This window comes from Zonotrichia leucophrys, chromosome 7 (assembly GCF_028769735.1).
Source record: "Zonotrichia leucophrys gambelii isolate GWCS_2022_RI chromosome 7, RI_Zleu_2.0, whole genome shotgun sequence".
NCBI lineage: Eukaryota > Metazoa > Chordata > Aves > Passeriformes > Passerellidae > Zonotrichia > Zonotrichia leucophrys.
Window position 1 is genome coordinate 35308757 of NC_088177.1, and position 20328 is coordinate 35329084.

Sequence of the window (20328 nt, forward strand, 5' to 3'; positions counted from 1 at the left end):
GAAAGACAGAAATGTTATCTATTCACATGCAGGCAGTGTAGTTAGGACATTCACAGTTAGACTGTAATGCCTGGAAGCAGTAAAACAACACAAAACCAAAGTGTGGATGACCTGGGTAACAAGTCATAAATGAAGAATGGCAGCAATGAGAAATGCTAAATGTTTTCTAATACATATAGGTACCTGTAATGCAGAAAAGAATAAACTATTTCCCACATCCACAGTGGACTGGGCAAGCAATAAACTTTCAAAAGAAATTAGCCAGTGGGTTGGTAGGTGATTGCCACCAGTCACTTCCTTTAAAGGAACAGCTTTGCTTATTTGGTTGCCTGCCTATCTAAACATTAAGGAATTCCAGAAATTGAGGAAAGCTTGAGAAAGTTTTGTAGCCTATTCTCTGTTCCATGCCCATCTTCAGGAGGAAACCAGTAATTTCTGGGACCTACATCTCAGAAAAGGCCATAGAGACCAGAAACTGCAAAGGAATAAAATGAGGATAGCCTCAGCCAAAGCTGTCAGATGTTAGCACTGAGCTCCCAGACTTGTGCTTTTGGCAGATCCTTAGAAGTCACCATAAGGCGAAGTCAAGGGAGATGTGGAAAACTACTCAGAATGTCTGACAAAGTCTGACCTTTATTCTGCTGCCTGCAAACCTGGCAGAGCAAATACTCATTTCTAGAGGGGAGTAAACTGCTTGCACTTTTTGCAAAACTTAGGAGTAATAAGCCATCAAATTGTATCAAGAAAGCAGCAGAAGAAATGCCATTAAAACAGCATGACACATTTTGCAAGTGTAATTATAATCCAAAAAGTAAAGATACAGGAAAAAAATAACACACTTGAAATGTGGTAGAGACTAGATAATGTCTTCCTCCATTGTCTAGGTATCAGCAAAAATAGAATATTATTGCCTTTATTGCAAGTTACATATTAGATGGACTCATCTGAAGGTCACATGGTTGAAGGCTCTCATGCAGCCCCAAGAGATTCAATCCAAACATCAGCAGCTGTTCTGTGGATGTGGCTCATCCTAAGTCCTACAAATAAAGAGGTGTTTCCCATAGTCATCAGAGGGCCACAGCCCTCTAATTTACTTGAATCAAGAGCCAATGGGTTTTGACCCTGGACTTTGATCAAAAGACTTGTGAAGGGACCTTAGCAGAGGATGCTACACCATAACACATACTCTGTCCATGTAGACAGAGCTGTGTTTCTCTCAAACTAGAATAAAAAGCTGCTTCTTGTTTTAATATTTCATACTGCTGTGAACTCTTCATTTCAGTGTTAGGAAAGAAGTACTATAAAACTGTTGAGACTACAACATGAATGTTGTAACTATCGCCCACCTAATAGGTGCTGTATTTTGATTTAGATTTAATTTTTACTGTTAGTACAGGTGGGAAACATGGTTCTGGCCTGTGCAGCTCTTTTAAAGTCTTGTAACAAAGCTTCTGTTAGGCTCAGTTTGCTTTAACAAATGAACAGCAGATGTTCTTGATAAAAGAAAGTGGACATGATACATTGTTAAGCTTCTTCTGAGACTTTAAACACACGCAAACCATATCTCAAGAATAGTTTATCCCTTTTAAAAGATTGCTTCTAAAACAGAGAACTTGCCTGGCAAGGTTAAACATGAAAATGTTAAATATTTGGAGACTTAGCTATGACTTTGCAAACACAGTGAAAAACCTACCTCTTCTGCAGAACAGTCTAGAATCCACAGTTGTGTCATTAAAGCAAAAATGGAATACAGAGTAGGAGCAAACATGCTCACTTCAAAGCATTACCTCCTGTACATAGAAGAAAAACCTTTCTTTCTGTAAACCTAGGACATGTTTTATTTTTCTACTTTGCACTCACCAGTGCCAAATGGCATTTGATACTTTATAATCCAAGCACCAAACACAAGATCCTTCTGCAGATGGCACCCCAAAAATTTTAGTCTTGACTCTTGAAAAGTAGTTCTGCATAGTCTGTTTATTCAGTATCACACAATTCAGCCCCTTTTTGCAGATTGCAAAGGTGCTGAACACTCCACATACTACCACAGCTCTTTAGGGGAATCAGTTTTTATGGTGCTCAGCAGGGAAGAATTTATGACCTATCCATGGAAGACATGGTCTGCTAACTGAAAAGCAGACAGCAGCTGCACATAATTTCTTCTTCCATCTTCTACATTTGATCTTTTTTTTTTCCTTTTTGTAAAATTCAGTGTCGAGAGTTCCCAGAGGTGCACGGACTATTGGCTTTATGCTCAATCACCAGAGTATAACTGTTTGAAAAAAAGCACTGCTATCCCAGGTACCATAAGCTAAACAAGTCCATTTGTGTTATATTTTTTCTGAAGGAATCAAGTGGAATTTCAGAGTAGCACTAGGTGTCAAGCTGCCTTGAGTTTATCCAAGTTCAAACACCAGTCCCAATTTACGCAGCTCTCAAGAGCATGTTCAAGCCCTATTTATGTCTTTTGGAATTAATCACATGTACAGGTGCTTTTCCTAAATCAGATTTTATTTAATTTAAGGAATAAGTTTAACTGTACTGCTTTAAAGTAATATTGTTACAGGAGTCTTCATACAACCACAAAATAACCTGAAACATCAGTCAGCGGAAATACAGAACTCTGCCATGATGGATTCTACCCTTTCCTGTACAGAGGACATAAAGGAGCACACTGTATAGCGGAACACGTCTGTGGAGCTGGGATGTCAATCAGCAACTGAATCAGGGGCTGGAAACCTCTGCTACACTAATGGGGGCATTTTCACACAGCTGTTGCTGTCTCAGACTGGCAGAGCTTTTCTGATGCAGCTTTCATAAATCATTCTGCCAGCAGCAACATCTGCCTTTTTACTCTTCCCACATTGTAGCCAGCTGACCTGTAGCAATTAAGTGTGTGATGAGAGTTTTATGCAAACCACCCATAAAGTTCACCTGGACCTTTTTTTCTGTAAGTACAAGCTTTCTGAATTTAATGTGGGATTATATCTGAATATCTGTCCATCTTTAGATCTGTTTAATATTTGTATTTAGTCATTGTTGTATTTTTACCATTTTTAAAAAGCCTTCCTCTGGCTGCCAATTCAAAAGCAGATGCCATAAACCTTGGATAAAGTCTAGGAGAAAGCTTAGGCTATTTCCTCCAATGCCATCCAGATGCTGTCCTGGCACACAAAGATGACAAGGTCTCCATAAAGTGGTAAAATTCTGGCATTTTTTCAAAGTAGGAGTGCACAGGAAACTGAGTTCTGTAGAAACTGAAGATAATTCCAGTCCAAAATAGGTAGTGGTAGCTGTCACTTGGGAAAGTGTAACTTTGACTTCATAGTTGAGGATCTGAGACATGGAGACACTCAGACTTTGCCAAACTCACACTTAAAGGAACTTAGATTTCAATAGGTAGTACCATTAGATGAAATAATCTGACCATATGTCTCCCTTGCCAACAAATTTGCTATTGGAGGAATCAATGCAAAGTCTGAAGATGCAGCACAGAGAGGCCACTGCTCTTCTTAGATGAACAATGACCGAATGTGTTTGTATTCAGAAACCAAATGCACAGCACTGAGTGAGCAGTGAAGAGATACAGACAGAATAAGTCCAGAGCCTTGACAATGAAATAAAAACCACACAAAACAGAGTTACAAATATGAGAAGTAAAGCCACCACCACAGGAAAATGTGAGCAACATGATAAGAAATGACTCTGTCAGCTCTCAATAACTTCAGCACTGCCACACAGTATGGGCCAAAAAGATTCAAAAGGCAAGGGCAAGTACAAGAGCTCTCAACACAACACAAAGATAAACTTCACTCTCTTGAGTGAAACTCTCATCAATTTTAATGAAAGTTTTCCCTGGTTCTAAGTCTCTCCTTAGGGAAGAAAAGGCGAACTGCAAAGACAAAGCTTTCTTCCCATGATCCAGCTTTTAAGAAGTGTTAGATATTATGAGGTGCTGAATATCTTAAAATCCTAAAAAATTGCTAAGAAATAGTTGACCTCTGTGCAGGGTAAAGGGTCACTTAGGATTATGCAGTACAAATATAAGGGAGTTCAAAGGGAAAGAACTGTGGCTGTGGAATGGAAATAAGGCTCTTGCTAATTTTTCCACATAGCACAGTAAGTCCCTAAAATGATCTCTCTGTCCCTATCCTTCTCCTAGTTTCCCTCTTTGGTGATTCTGAGTCAAGATGTCTATCAAACATTTCTAGATGAAGCAGCTGCTTTATCTCAGTAACAGAGAATTTAGGAGCACGTCAGAAGTTTCCTGATAGGACTGGAAACTTCATCTCAGAGCAGCAGCAATCTTTGCTACAGGAAACAAGATTTTGAGGAATCAGACCAGAGTTTTGACAAGCTGTCAGAACAGAAGTGGTTCATTAATTTCCAGTTCAGCAGGACAGCCTGATTTATGGTGTTGGCCACTAATTTTGTTCATAAATGTTATGTGGCAGCACTAGAAGAAAGACTGAAACATAAATCAGTTGAACACAATAAAAATAAATTGTTGGGAAATTTTCTCCCCTCTCTCATCAAAAAAAGCTGAACTTTTAAGACTTCAAAAGTTTTACTTTCAGTTGTCAATCCTTCATTCATCCTTTATCCAGTAATAATTCAGAAAGGTGTACAATGATTCTTTAGATAAAGTAGAAGCAGGAGGAAGCTTCCTGAGCAAATACAGGATGAAATGAATACCAACATTTTGCTCTGTCATTAGCAAAATATGTGTGTGTCCTCACTTGCAAGCACTGTAAACATTTAGCTGTTTTATCTCACAGAACTGACCACAGAATCCAGATGCTTTAAGCCACAGCCTGACACTGTGATATCATCAGGTCAAAAGATTGCTGATAACTCAGGAGAGCAGCACAATCAAACACCATCAATTATTTTCATAACTGCAACACCTGGGGTTGGAACTGGCAGTTACTTTTTAAAGATGTTTATTTTCTTTCACAAGAGAATGGTCATCATTTATTGTGATAAAACTTGCAAAAAAATGATTTCTCCTCTGGAAGACTGAAAGGTTGCGTTTGGTTTTTCTTGTTTGCATTTTTACTTACTGGTGTAAAGTTTCTGTCTTAACAGGGCAAGAATTTATCTCATATGTCACTGAATACTATGTAGGAGCTATGCCACTGACCAAACAAGCTTCATACTTTCATAGTTTGGGATGCTGTTCTTAGCATGCTATCAACAGATAAGGAATCTCTACAAATTTACATGAGTGCACACTGTATCCATGACCTATTATTGAGAAATACTGAAAATTATTGAGAAAAAATTGCTTTCTTTCTGTGCCCAAAACACACAGCCACAGGCAAATCTGTTTGGAGCTATGAAATTTGCAATTAAGGGCAGCAATCCACTTCTGAAGTGTAAGGTGGTAACAAATACTATGTGCTTAAAATGAACATGCCCGTACTTTATCAGTTTCCAAGCAGACAAGATTTTTATTTCCTGCAATTTAGGAGTCTGGCCATGGCCACAGAAAATGCTGAAACTGGATTTTGTTACTGGGTTCCTGCACAGTTAACGACTGTCTGCTGATAGTGACAGACTGCTGGAAAAGGCTGTGCTCTGGAGAAGCTATAAAAATTCTCCTCAGTTATGTGTTCTGCTTTGTAAGTGCTTCTTGGTAGGGCTGAGAAAGCAATGGGCATGAAGTGTCATTTGTTACAAACTTCACAATAAAGTGATGTGCTTATGAAGAGATACAAAATGCAATGTTGGATCATGAAGATGTGAACACATCAGACAGCCTAAACAACTGGCATTTCCCATTGCACCATTTATTCCACCAAGTGCAACTTACTGTTATGCCATAAATAATTAGGACTTCAGTACAAAATCCTGTGGGAAAACATCAACTGCTCATTAGCAACTGTCAGTGATTCTTTTACCCTGTAATAATCTGTGGAATTGATAAGCTTTCCTCACTTCACACATACCCTTTTAGTAACATCTTAGCGGAGGTAACTCAGATAGCACAATGCACAAATGGCTGTGTTTAGAATGAAAATAAAATCCAAGGGCTGAGCAACGACAGTTTAAAAGAAAAAAACCTCAAACTACTATCTGAAATACTAAGTATAAATTGCTGTGACCATAAATTTCTAGTTCAACAATTCAAGATAAATATTTATAGACATGCTGAGTTTAAGAGAAAGTTTGTGGGCTCACCTCTCCTTTCTAAGGCTTTCTCTCAAAACTAAAATTGCTGTGATTTTGGTAAGAGAAACACACATGCATTCAAAAGTAGCTGTTTAGGTTGTGGAAAAAGAGCTTACTCTGCATATGCTTTCAATAGAGCCCCACTTAACTGCAGTTGCTCCATTCCTACTGAGAGGTCTGAACAAATCCAACATCATGTTTTCCATTAAACCTGTGGGTATGCAATAATCTCCCAAGCAGACAAACCTGTCCATTTGCATATCCCAACAAACCAGCTTCGAGTCAAGGCTCTGAAGACCCAGTTCTGGCACTGTGAACATGATGCTCTGCATCCAACAGGAGGCACTTAGGTATCTGTGATGTTTGCACCCATCTCTTCCAAAATCCGAAGTTTTTTATCTCCCAAACATCTAGGACAGTGGATGAGAATTGAACCCTGGAAGACAGACATTCTGCTCTGAATCCAGGTATGTACCTCAGTGTTTCTGTGTCATCTTGCACAAGACAATAAATCTCACCATGCCTTGGTGCCCCACATAAATGTCAAGGGGGTAGCAATGATTATTTCCTCTGTTGTTTTGGCCAAAAAGACCATCAGAGAAGGACCCAATTCTACTCTGGCCTTTGTATGTGTTAAATACTACAGACAAACACTAGGATTCCAGTTGAATGAGGCTGTTTAAGTGGTACCATGGAATGAGCAGAAATCAATACCATTTGCAATACTTCTTTAATCTGTACTTCCAAGATTCTATCGTAATTTTTCTTCCAGTGCTTTGGCTTTTAGAATAACTTTGTTTTGAAATATTTATATTTGCCTCCCTGCAGAGACAAACTGCTGAGTTATTCTTTTATAAAGGAACACCAGAATTTATATAGACGAAAAAAAAAAATCAACCTTAAGTATATTGAACTCTTGTTCCAGAGAGTTCACAGAACAGAAAAAAATCTTTATTCACTGTTTGCCAGTATGAGAGTGTGATATAAATGAGTTACATTTGAGACACAAGTTAGATTTCATACTGCCATGTGTGTGCAGGTGCTTTTACAAATCTTTTACAAAATAGTGTGCATTGCATTAATATTCTAAGCTTTGCAAAAGCAATTTAAATAATACATGCACCATAAATAAAGGCTTGCTTGTGTATTATGGGACATACTGAAGGAATGGCATATTCTCAAGCCACACAGTTATGATTTGACTCTACCATGCAGCTGGAGGAAAATTACCATTCTCATTCAATGTGAGTTGAGAGAGCACAGAGCTGGATGAAGCAAGTTCAATATGCCATTGCCAACAGGCAAATAACCATGAGCAGAATTATTTCATTTGTCAATCTTTGCCTCTCCCTTTTCTCTGGGCTCCATGTGCAGCTTGTTGTCATCTTTAAATGAAAAGTTGCTGTTGGAATGCAGTAAGACTTTTAATTAGTGTTTTAGTAAGCTCAGCTGTTGCATTTATAATAAATAGTATACTCCACAAAGTAACATTTACCATAGTATTTTTTAAATATGCAGACAAGCAGGGGAAACCCAGAAAAATATAAAATAGCTTATTTTTCCATTTTGTCTCATTCTTCAAATGAATTACAAAGGTTTCCATCTAAGCAATAAAAAAAAATTGCAAAGCTAACTTTGAATTTGTACCAGTTTTGGCCACAGCATTTTCAGAAGACAAAGATTGCTTTGTTCTGTTTGATACAGGTTTACAACAATACACTTACTTATAGAGAATAAAACTATCTTCACCATCAAAAAGCCTAGAATTTTAATTTTTTTAAAAGAAAAATTTCCAGGTTTTCACTCTGTCTATTTCTAAAACTCCTCTGAAAATAAAAGGTGTAAGATCTCTAGAACTGCAACATATTCTTAATGTGGGATGGCTAGCCTAGAGACCAGGTTACTAACTTGTGAGTCAAACATGATTTAGCCACTAACCTACAGCCTGCCTGCTTGGTTCCCTAGAAGAATAAAGTCAACATATTTAGGCAGGTAATTCAAAGCCCTTAACTGGACTAGTCACCCCAGGGACAATCAGTCAGTGGAATGCCTTGATTTTCTGGCTCCAACCAGAGCAGAGCTTTGACATGTAACCTCTGACCCCAAAGAGGAACAGCAGTCGCTCTTCAGCACTAGCCCAACACTTCAACATCACTCCCATTCCAAAGCTTATTTCCCCAACATAAGAGAAGAACACAAGAGATGTGCATTCACATGGGATGCTGAATTATGAACTGGGATGACTTTTGGTTTAAGAATCATGATCAAGGCAGGTTTGTCCCCAGACACTAAACAATGAACTCTGAAAGCTTAGCTAGAAAAATGGATGCTGTTTCAGGCCTCTGCTGGAGATCCAGTAACCTCTAGTGACAAGATAATATCTTACAGACTGAAGGTTAAAAACTGAACTGGAAACCTACAGAGGAACAATCTTGCCTTGCCTACTTTTGCTCCTGACTGTATCCTCCTTTGGGATTTGGACCCTGGTTCATAGTTTGCCATGTCTGTGCACATCAGAGCCCTGTTAGAGCACATGGCAATGCCTGCTGGAGCAGAGCCTGGAGGACTGAGGCCAGTGCAGGGCTGTGGCAGTGCAGGGCTGTGGCCAGCTGGTGATGGTGATGGTGCAGGGCTGTGGCCAGCTGGTGATGGTGATGGTGCAGGGCTGTGGCAGTGCAGGGCTGTGGCCAGCTGGTGATGGTGATGGTGCAGGGCTGTGGCAGTGCAGCTGGTGATGGTGCAGGGCTGTGGCAGTGCAGCTGGTGATGGCACAGCCCATGCACGGCTCCCCTCGGCCCCTGGCTCACGCTGCTCTGGGGAGCAGCCAGCCCTTGCTGCTCCCTGTCAGACAGACAGGTTTCTCCCCCTCATGAGTGGGCTGAATTCACAGCAATGTAATTTTCTGTTCAGCATGCATTTAGATACTGGGGAGTCCAAATTTTACATGGAAAAATAATATTTTGTCTGGTTTTGCCCAGTAGGTTTCCAAACTTCATACTATATCCATGAGTGAACAGAGCCAAGTAACATGTCAAAAGCAGAAATTTTTAGTTTTGGAGTGGAGGTGCTAGAGTGAGCATGGACTGAGCAAAACCACAATGAGTAATGATGTGTTTTGATTATAAACCTTCTCCACATGTTGCCTTCTGCAGATTCTGAATGCATAATGTTTGCTGTCTAATAATGACTACTCTCTTTTCCCACAGGGGCAAAGCAGAATTATATTAAAAAGTGTGACCTGGAGTCATTTGGTGCAAATTCTCAAGGACCCATTTATAGACAGCCAAAAGCACACTTTGCTATTTTATGTGGGGTTCTCATTGCTACATATGGCACTGAACCCTTCCCTGACCTTTCTGGTTTCATCAGCCAGATGCAGGCAAGGAGCTTGACGTTCAAACCTTGTTTATGACAGCAGAAAGCAAATATATTACTAGTTAGCCCAATGCACTTCTGATGATAAACACTCTGTCCTACCTTTAGGGTGAGCTAGAAAAATAAAATTAAAAGCTTTCCAGTTAGAGATGTATTTCTGGAAGAAAAAAAAATCAACCAAAATATTTCCCCCCCTTTCATACCTCTAACATCAATATAGGCTATTGCAGCACAAGGAAAAGAAAGTCAGCTACTCTCAGTTCTGTTACAGTTACTAGATCTTTTTTAACTTTCAAACTTAATAAGAGTCAAAGGGCACAATTCCCTAAAAAATCAAGTTTAAAAAATCATAATGCTAAGCTGAAGTCATGTTTCATGTACTACCAAGAACGTTTATTAAAGTAAGAAAGCACAATACTACATGATGAGTTTTATTGCCAGTGGAATCAACCACAACAAAGCCTTCTGCACTGACCCAGAGGAGCAAGGGAGACTAGTCTGGAAAAGATGATGATATTTTTCAAATTAAAAGCAGAACTGAAGAACTTAATGAGACATTGTTGAAATCTGAGAGATTCATGATTAACCATCATGGGACAGAAAACCAAAGAAGAATTATAATGACTGGTTCTACTCTGACCTACATGGATTCAGTCTCTGAGCATCTCTGTTCAGCTATTTAGGATGTGCTGATCAGCTGGTTTTCTCTTTGAAAAGAGCTAGATTTGAACTAGTTCTTTTTCAGAGACATGTATATTATCAACCCTAAACAGTGGACTTTATGATTAGTCATGGCATTTAGTCCATCCTTATTTTTCTTAAAGACTGAACGTCTTTTACACCACCATATGAATATTTTATGTCTCCTTTTCCTCAGCAAATTTGTCAATACATAATTTAGAATTTGGGTCGGTTTTTGTTTTTTTTTTTTTTTTTTTTTTTTAATTTCTGCTAAATGACTATAGAAAAATAGCAATTCCAGAAATCTCTGCTAATGAAGTAAATTTTCTCAAAATCAACCCTACGGACATCCCTATGGATAAATTATATGGACATTCTTTTCCTCTTTAGCTGACACAAAGACATGCTTTCAAACAACTACAGTAGTGGGTGGCCACAAAAAAAAAATCCAAACAAAGATACTTAAAATAAACTTGTCAGAGTCAACCATCAAAGCAAACTGGGGGCAGGTAGATGCAATGAAATCACACAGCTTTGTCATGTGATTTTAATTGCTTCCACCTAAAAATACAAAATATTTAGAAACACATTAAAGAAAAAGTAAAGAAATAAAGAAAGTGGTGATCAAAAGCAGCACAAATATGTGGTCTGACTTCAGCTAAAACAACACTGGTTTGGGACATACTAAAGAAAATAATACAAGATTCTCTTTAATTCCATATGTACATTAGTTGTAGTGTTTTAAAAAACTTCAATTATTATTACCATCACAGTTTTTTGTTTTTTTGTTTTTTTTTTTTAATATTCCTTGAATTACAGCAGTTCCTACCACAACAATCAAAAATAGGGAGCCAATCTTTCTGGCACTGCATGGAGCAGAACTCCTGTCACCAGCTGGTGGTAGATAAGCAATTAAAGTGGGAAAGGAGACAGAAAGCAAATAGAAAAATAAATGTGATAGGATCAAACAGCACATTTCTTCCACAGTTGGGAGGTGGTGGGTTACTGAACACTCGCTCAATTATACAAAATAATAAAACCAACCCTGAGAAAAGACAACTCAGAACAGGGATATATGTGTATGTTCACTGTTCCCCAGTCATGGCCTCTTTCCTGTGTAGAAATTTTGTCTGGGTGGAATTTGAGGATATTCAGCATTGTCTAGGATTTCTGAACATCTGGCAGATTGAAAAAAAAAACCCTCTGCAAAAGGTCTGACCAAACTTTGCTGCCAGATATCCAGAAATATTGGCTGTGGCCTGAGCACATGAACAGATCAGCTGCAGGAGAGTCCAGCACTGAAGAGCATCATCAGATGCTCTGCACACAGACTACACAAGAAATGCTTAAATACTTCCACCAGGGAAATCCTGAGTATAGCTATGATGGCCACAGGTGACAGGCAGACAGATGTGGAGAGACAGAAGTGGAGCTCATGGGCCTCCACTCCTGACTAAAACCTAGAAATTTCTTGAGCACCAACTTGTACACTTACAATTTTTCTAAAGGATGCATCATTGGCAAGGCAAGGAAAATGGGCATCAACACATGGATGCTTGTGTCAGTTGATGAAAAGGAAGTGTGTTTAAATAATTCGGGGTGTAGGTGACACTGTGTGGGGAACTCCTTTTGACTGAATCCCACCTTAACCACTTCCCAGCAGAGCAGCCATTTTCACTTTGGCCTCATGTTAAGCTGACACTGTTTCCATATGCCAATATAGGGTTATAGAATAAAATAAATCCAAATAAAACCATGCATGGATTACTCATGAGAACATGTATGTGGTGAGTGAATATGATGGGAGGTCGATTACACCAAGGAAGAAGACACAGCAGTAGAAGATCCAAACAGAAGCCAGCATGCCTTAAGGTGTTCACAGCCACCTTTTGTGTTTATTTTTGTGTTTGTGGGCTTTTTTTCCTTTTAGTTCAGCTGTCTATACCTCAGTCTGCCTAACACAAAACGTCTAAGTAACTTCTCAATGCATCACCTTTTTCCCAAGAATGCTCCAGTGGTACGTGGAAAGGAAGACCAAATAAAATCCACAGTCAAGTGGAGAACTTTTTCAATTCTTTCCCCTTCGGAAAATGCCTCACTGTTTCATATCAGGTTTCTGGGAGTATCACAGTATCAGCATAAGTCCTTTCACAGCACTCACTTCCATCAGACAACTGTCTCCCATGAAAACATGGGTCTCTCCTGAATTTCTTCCTTTATAAGGCTCAGAACAGGCATCCCTCCAGAAAGCACAGATCCAAAGCCACTGGCAGCTTCATGCATTGAGCTGCCCAGCACATTTTGTAACAGCAAACATCTCAAGCCAACAGCAAGGATGTGCCATGTCATCATCCTCTGTCATTACATGGGCTCCTCTCAGATCCTGCCATCTGAAATCCAGGCATGTGGTGTAATTAAGGCATTTTTCTGGAGAGCCTGCTGACTGAGGGTTGGAAATGGCACACACACTGCTGCCTTGAGACCAAATCTAAGGGAAGATACAAAAGGTTTTGCCATGCATAGCTTGTGCTATGCATGTAAAACATGCCACAATAAAAAAAATAGGTTAAAATTAGTTTTAGTGTTAGTGAGTAGTTGAATTTATAAATGTTGTGGGAGTGTTTAACAGTCTTCATTCTAGTAGAGCTTCCCTACCCTTTTAACTCTTAACACATTGCAAGAATAGATGGCAGAATCACTGCTGATCTTCCCACTGCCTCTTGTTTTTACTGCCTGATCCCAATTAATTTCTTCTGGTGTGTTTATCTAAACAGTACCTGTGCAATGACCAGCAGCAAAAGCATCTGTAAGTTATTGGACTTAACTGATTCAAGCAGATGCAACATCTGGGTGGTAGAAGAACAACCAGAAAGAACATTAAAAGGCGTAGGATTTTACATTGACCTGGCTTGTCCTAAAATTTACCATCCAGCTCCCTTACCTGGAGGGTGATGGAAAGGGAAAGGCAGAACAATAACTAATCAATGGGCAGCAAACTGAATTTAGTACCCCAACACCTACTCAAACCATGAGCTCCATGAAATCTAGCTCCCTGGGATTAGAATACTAGACAGATTTAGTAGTTTGATATCCTGGTTCTGGCAATGGACCAGGTATGATGGCCCACATGAAGCAGAAAAACCACCCATACTGCACTGTTGCCAACTGTACAATGCTTTGTCCAAGGAGGAAAGTTCTTTCCTGACCACTAGACAATGGGTTTGTGGTCTGTAGAATATTTGGCTGTTCCTCTCAAGCAGAGTTATAGCACAAGTATTTTTTTAGGCTCATAAAATTAATGACCATCAATATTATACATGTGCAAATAAGGCAGGTTAAGGGCTTGCTGCAATCAAATGCACAAGTTAACATCCAGTGTTCAATACAATCCAGAAAGAAGTAGCTTAAAACAAAGCCTGGTAACATTTTGGTCTTCTTTTGCAGGAGTGTCTTAAAGGTTCTGACAATGAGCTAAAATGCCTTAACACAGGGCACGAGATTCCTGCCTTGAGCTGCTCACCTCACCCATGGTGTGCCACTGAAGAACAGCTTATCAACCCAGTCCTAAAAAGTTGTGAACATACAACACAATTTCACCATTTTCTGGGGTGGTTTGCCTAAAAATCACCTCAGCAATTTATTGATGAACAACTGAGATGTCCATCCAGCAGATCTTTGGGGAATATCTAGTGAAAGTACCTTGGCTTTGCCTTACTGTTTCCACTCTGTGCTCCAAGACAAAGTCATGCTCATATTCTTGAAAGATAATGATTTAAATTTCTATGTTGAGATGTCACTAGAAAACTGAGATCTGCAGTCAGATATAAATAAACTTCCTGAAATTTTAGTAAGAAAATCAGAGTAGTAGTTGAAGGAACAGGAAAATAATAAAAAAAAATCCCATTAAAGGAAGCCCCAGTTTCTTTCTATCTCAAATTTCCTACATTTATGGGCTATTTCTCCATTTCTGCACTCTCTTTGATCTTGAATTGCCATTTCACACAACTTATCTAATAATGCTGCTGGAAAGAAAACCAACAAATTTAATTCTGGGGCCCTCTCTTCCCTGTTCACTTAATGAGAATACAGGATCATCACAATATCAGATTTATATCCTGTCTTGGATTCTAAAAATATTTGTTCTTTCTGATAAGATCAATTCCACTGCAAAGAAACTCTTTGAAGAAAAGCTCCCGTCTAGCCATTTAAAAAACTTTTTATTTTTCTTTAGCCTGAGTCTGGTTTAATATTTGTACTGCAACAACATATCATAACATCTGTAGCCTAGATAGGTTTTCCAGGATAGAAAAACCTAAGTACGTTGAGTAGTTTCTATTACTAAATCTTAATAAATTGTTTTTGTTAAGATTGTCCTTCTGAACCTGTTTTTCTGAACAGGTCAACTGTCCTTCTGAACCTCTGGAATATTAAATGGCAGAAGAAGCAACATTGTATTACCCAGCTGAAGATGGAGCCAGATGTTAACAGCTGTGCAGGCTCCTGCAGCTGTTCAGCCACAGCACCTTTCAAAAGGGGCTGCTGGTTCCCCCTCACTTTGCCCCTCTTACTACAGTAAGAGCACAAACAAAAGACTAATGCTGTCACCCCCACTTTAAGGATGGAAAATTAAAAGGTTTTGGCTATGCTCATATACTGAACTGCCAGAAGAGATATTTAGATTTTTCATCAAGTAAGTCCAAGCCAGGACTTCAATCAAACTTTTGTTCCTTCAAGGAAATTAAACTTGACAGTTTAATTAGTATTGAATTTGTGTATTTTTTTCCAAGCTACTAAAAAAAACCCCTCAGACTTCACCCTTCCAGTCTTCAAAGTGGCTTTAAAAATGGGATATGCATCCCTGGAAAATTAACACTTTAAAATCAGATATAAAATAGATGCAAAGCAGTGATGGCACTCTAGCTTGTAGGTCATTATATTTTACAGTTGTTTCCATTTGACTTAAATAATAAAAATTCTGCAGAGTGCAATAAAACCTGAAAATATCCCACTTGAGCTTTTAATTAGGAAACATGAGAACTATAAAACCAAATCTTAGCACATGCTTCAACTTTGATTTCACTGAATTATTATTGCAGCATAGCCTGGAAGAACCAGTCGGAGTTAGAACAGCCTTGTACACAGGTGTCACATGGAGAAAGTAGGAACACACTGCCATTTTCCTACTGCATCTGCAACAAGGTGAAACAACGAGGGGAGGAAAAAATAAGACAAAAAGAGTAAGAACAGAAGTGCTTATGGGGACTGGCCAACGTCATACACACAAAGCATTTCTGACTGGTGCCTTAAAATCATCTAAAACTACGCAAATTTAAAAAAAAAAACTATTGAAGGTTTGGTAAAATCTATTCTTTGTTTTAAGCACTTTATTGAAATTTGCTTTGTATTAAAAATGCCAACTTTTCTTCAAAAAGTCAAATCTAACAATGTGTTCTGAGTTTTGCTTCAGCACTTCAAAATGAATATACTCCAAAACCTGTTTTCCTACACAGTTCCTGTTGAAAAATCCCAGTTCCTGGCCTGGTCTTACATAAACAAATCAGATAAATATCAGATGCCCTCTAACGGCCCTGTGTTTAAGTTAGAGTTTCAGAAGTTAAGAATTTCCCAAATTCCTTCTAGCCCTTGCTTTTGTTACAGTAGGGTTGCAGTTTCCTGCCTGTGTCAGACGAGTCCCACCGCTTCAAAGGCTGAGAGTGTGGTGAGTTTGATGGTGCAGCTGTCAGCGTGCAATCAGAGTGTAGCACGAACCAAAGGAAGCTGAAAGGACGGGGAGGGAAAGCTCACAGCTCCAGGAAAAAGAACTGGGTTAAGGGATGAGAAAGGAACATAGCTAGAACAAGGATGAGTATGTACCAGGATTGACACATGAAAGAAATATGGAATTGTGCCAGGATGCACAATTCAATATCCCAAACCTCAGGGGAATGGGGGATACACACCCCACTAACAGCCTTTTAAACCCTTTGATTTAACTAAATCAGTCTTTCCTCTGAAAATGCTCTTTTTTCTTTCCAGTTAAGAACACGTATGGCAGGCAGTGCAGACACAGAAGTACCACTACACTCATTGCAGATTCCTCCCCTGACTGCTGGGAAGGACATGCTGCAGCAGGGTTAGATTTGGGTCACACATGAAGCTTCATGAATGGGCAGATATTTGGGATGCAGGGATGTGAGTGCGCAGTAGGAGAATATGTAGAATTGCAGTAGGGGGATGCTGTCTAGAGACAGCCCTTGAAGCAGTTTCTCTCTGATAAAAACCTCAGTTCTCTGCATGCTCAAGAAGGTTACACTTTGCAATGGTCAGGTTCTGCAAATCTCTCCTCTACACAGAAACAGATCTGTAATGCTCCTCCCTTCCCAGGAGGATAAACACTGCTGTATTCTTCTTGAGTAAAGTTCCCATACTGCAGAGGCAACTTCACTACCTTTGCAGCCCCCTGGTCAGCTTCAGGAAAGGGCAAAACCCAATGCAGAAGCTGTCCATTGTCTGTTTCTTACCTTTCCCTCAAACCTGGCGGTGGCTCCCAGCTGCACGCGGATATTGCGAGGAGGAAGAGTAAACGCTGGTGCTTCAGCAGGGACAGGGGGGCTGAGTGTCAGGGAGGTTTTGGAGACGCGAGTAGATGTCACCAGTTTCACATCCCCCATGATGTGGACTGCAAAAGAGAAACAAGTGATAATGTGGAAATTATGATGTTTAACTATCTTTATGACAGAACCAGCTAGTGTAGTAAACCCCTCAGGTTTAGCCAGGGCCCCTTAGAGAATAGAATGCTGACACAGTGGCAAAGAAGTTTCCTGTCTCCAGGGACATCCGCCTTGTACCTTATCCCTATAGCCATGTAAGGCAATATTGTGTTAAACCCTACTATTGGTCACTTATGGTCACTCTAACACCTTTGCCATTAGTCAAGATTAGATCCAGGCCAAGGGTATAAAAGTAGCACACTGTACCCCTACTAACTCGGAAGAAGAAGAGCTGAGACCCTCCACGGACCCTACAATAAAGCCATACTCGTGGAACAGCCAGCGTCTTCTGCTTCTCCTCTCTCTACCGTCTGCTGGAGCCTTAGGCCAAGGGAAAGCTACCTAGCAAGCAAAGCTGAAATCACAAGAGCTGCCTAATCACTAAGAGCTGAATATCTCCCTGCTTGCTAGGGGCTAACCCGCGGCCTTGGTCTGAGAGCGAGCTGGCTTCTAGCACCCAGTGCCCTTGGGGACTGAGCTCTGGAGCGGTAACAGCTTGCATAAGATAAGACCAAGCAAGGCTCATTTAAGCTAGGAACCAGACCAGGGACAGGGGTTCTATGTGTGTGCTGTACTTGTGTACACGGCAGGATCTTCAGCCTAAGGTGGCAGGTAATATTTTCTGGGAGGGGAACTGAGACCCAGGAATGGTGTCTTTGCCCACATTGGGGTCAGGGTCACAGTCTTAAGGTGAACTCAGCTTGAACTTTCAAGTCCCAGGCCAGAGCCTTAACCAAGAAGTCATCCTTTGCAACTGCACTAAAAGGTAATAACTTATTTCAGGAGGATATTTTCAAACCATGACTTTGATTTTCCTGGCCTGGAATACAACAAAATCAGTAAGTCTCAAAAGTGAGCCAGTGTTAAACAAGTACTTATGAAATAAAGAGACCTCTGTTTGCACTGGATTTAAGTTGCAAGCGGGAATGTGGAAAATCTGATTTTTCATACCAAGCTTTCAAGATCTTAAGAAATATCTGGATATGTCCCTGCAAAGTAGTGCTAGTACAGAACAAACGCTTTTGCAGAAATTCAAAGTCTTTACTGCAAATCCTTCTTACAGCACATAAACTAGTAAAATAGCATGGAAACCAAATTTTGTAATGCTACAAGAATGGCATTTTAGAGAACTATTTACAGTTATCTGCTTCAGAAGAAATTCTTCTGCTAAACAGTTCATATTTCCCAAGAAAAAGCAAAAATTATTGTATTTTTCAAAAGCAAAATTTCATGGTTTTCAGGAAAAAAAAGTAGCTGACCCTAGTACTAATTCCTTGAATTTTTTATGTAAATTAGAAGACGTACTGTAAAATGCCTATTTAATAGAAAATTTTAACAAAGAAAAACCTGAGAAATTACTCAACCCACTAATAAGTCATGTTAAACCAATGAAAATACTGGACTTCTGATCTTAATCCTCTTTCATACACACCAATCTGTGATGGACTGTGTATCTATTCATCTGATTCAGACAAAAGTTGCAATTAACAATACTTGGCTGAACAGCAAAACTTCAATTTGAACAAGAGAAAGATCAATTAAACTAAAGCCATGTTATTCTTGACTGTACGAAGCATAATTTTCCTAGAACAGGCTGCAGTTCTCTAGGGAGCAGGGGAACAGAAAACCCATTCATTTCCAAACAGGACTTCCACTCCAATGCCACATGTATGCACCTGGAAACCCAGCCTGAGAATTTAGTTTTTCATAGAACATACCTGACACGTTTGATCAACAAACAGAAACACCTTCTCCAAGTTTATACAAAACAGTTTAAGAGGGCAGCTCTTTTCACAGAAAATATTAGTCTAAAAGTCAGATATTTCATCTGAGTTTTTTCTCCCTCATAGCCAACTGAGAGAAAGAGGCACCTCCAGAAGGTGTTTTGGTCTAAGGTGTGGAGCCACAGAGCTTTGTGCTTCACTGCATGCACCTGTCAGGAACTGCAGTTTAGAAAGCAAATCCTTTCAGATATTGGATAAATTGTGCACACAGCTTTTCAAATAATGCTTGGAATCTCCCTCCTCATTCATAAGAACACAGATGCTGTGGACTTCAGATTTCTTCTGGCATAGCGCTCTGTTAGCATTTCTGTATATTGACATCAAAACCCCCAGAAAACTCTCCAGTGTTTCCAGCATTTGAATTGCTGAGGTCAACACAGAAATGGGATAAAGATGATTTCCTACCCATGATGTACAGCTTCAAAGTGAGAAATTCTGCCTTCATTTCCACAAGTTAAACTTGCAGTAAATGTCTGTATTGACACAGTCACTTGAGAGCCCAGCATAAGTCTCCCTTCCCAGTATAAGCATCTCTTTAAAACACACACAGGAAAAAAAATCATCTTTTTGCTTAAAAGATTGATGTGAAATCACAATATCATTTACATAAGAAAGAAACTGATTGCATTTCCAAAGACGCAAGATGAAATCAAAGCCTTGCTTCTCTTCTAACAAATGTACTTAGTACCTGAAAGGACAAACAATGAAAGTCTCTAAAAGCTATACACTGCAATAAACAACAATTTCCTTGAAAAAGAGGAAGAATGATTTGTTCAACTAATTGTTCTTTCATTAATGACAAGGCTCCAAATTTAGTTCTCCACTCAGCTAAAACCACAATTTACCCCAGTGGACTTTCAATCAACTACACAGCTGTAAACTGCTGCATACTGAGTCCATATCTGCCAGCACATTTCTAAAATTTATTTTTCCTTTCAGATGAAGACCGAACTTTTTAAGTAATCAATCTTCACACATGTCCTTCTCCCCTCCTAATATGCACCTTTCCACAGCATACTAATGCCAGTATTTGCAATGTCTCCACTAATAAAAACCTGCAATAAAATTTTCAGATCGCTAGTAGTGACAATAATGTGCTAGGTATAATGTAGATGGCATGGAAATATTTTATTGTCAGGAGGCACTATAATGCAACACAGTCTAAGCTGCAGTGAAGCTGCAATACAAACCATACGAGGCCAGTAACAAAACATCTCCTGCCCCACACATCTGCACTGACTTTGCAGAGTGTTTACATGACAAAACAACATCAGAGAAAGTATATGTCACCCGAATGTTGTTTCAAAAATAATGTTGTAAGGGAAGTAAAACTGAAAACAAAGCTAAACCCGACAGCCAACACCTAGAATCCAATCCAAAGGATGTTCACCCAGACAAAGAGCACTCCCTTTGGTCAGTGCCATTGTGACAGCTGAAAAGAGCAAGAGGGGAAATTACAGGTACTACAGCTCTCACAGGACCTCTGCAGGGACAAAATGCTCAAGTGTCTGTACTTAGGTACAATGCAGTGCTGTCACTGTCAC

The 20328-nt window shown here is 39.5% G+C and overlaps 1 protein-coding gene across 4 annotated transcripts in view; it reads right to left on the reverse strand.

Annotated features, from left to right (window-relative positions):
• MYLK (myosin light chain kinase) overlaps positions 1 to 20328 on the reverse strand; it is a 196111-nt gene that overhangs the window by 123512 nt on the left and 52271 nt on the right. For all 4 annotated transcript variants that reach the window (XM_064719107.1, XM_064719109.1, XM_064719110.1 and 1 more), the window contains one exon: positions 16752 to 16909. In XM_064719107.1, the coding sequence (XP_064575177.1) occupies positions 16752 to 16909 (158 nt within the window). The remainder of the gene's footprint in view (positions 1 to 16751; positions 16910 to 20328) is intronic.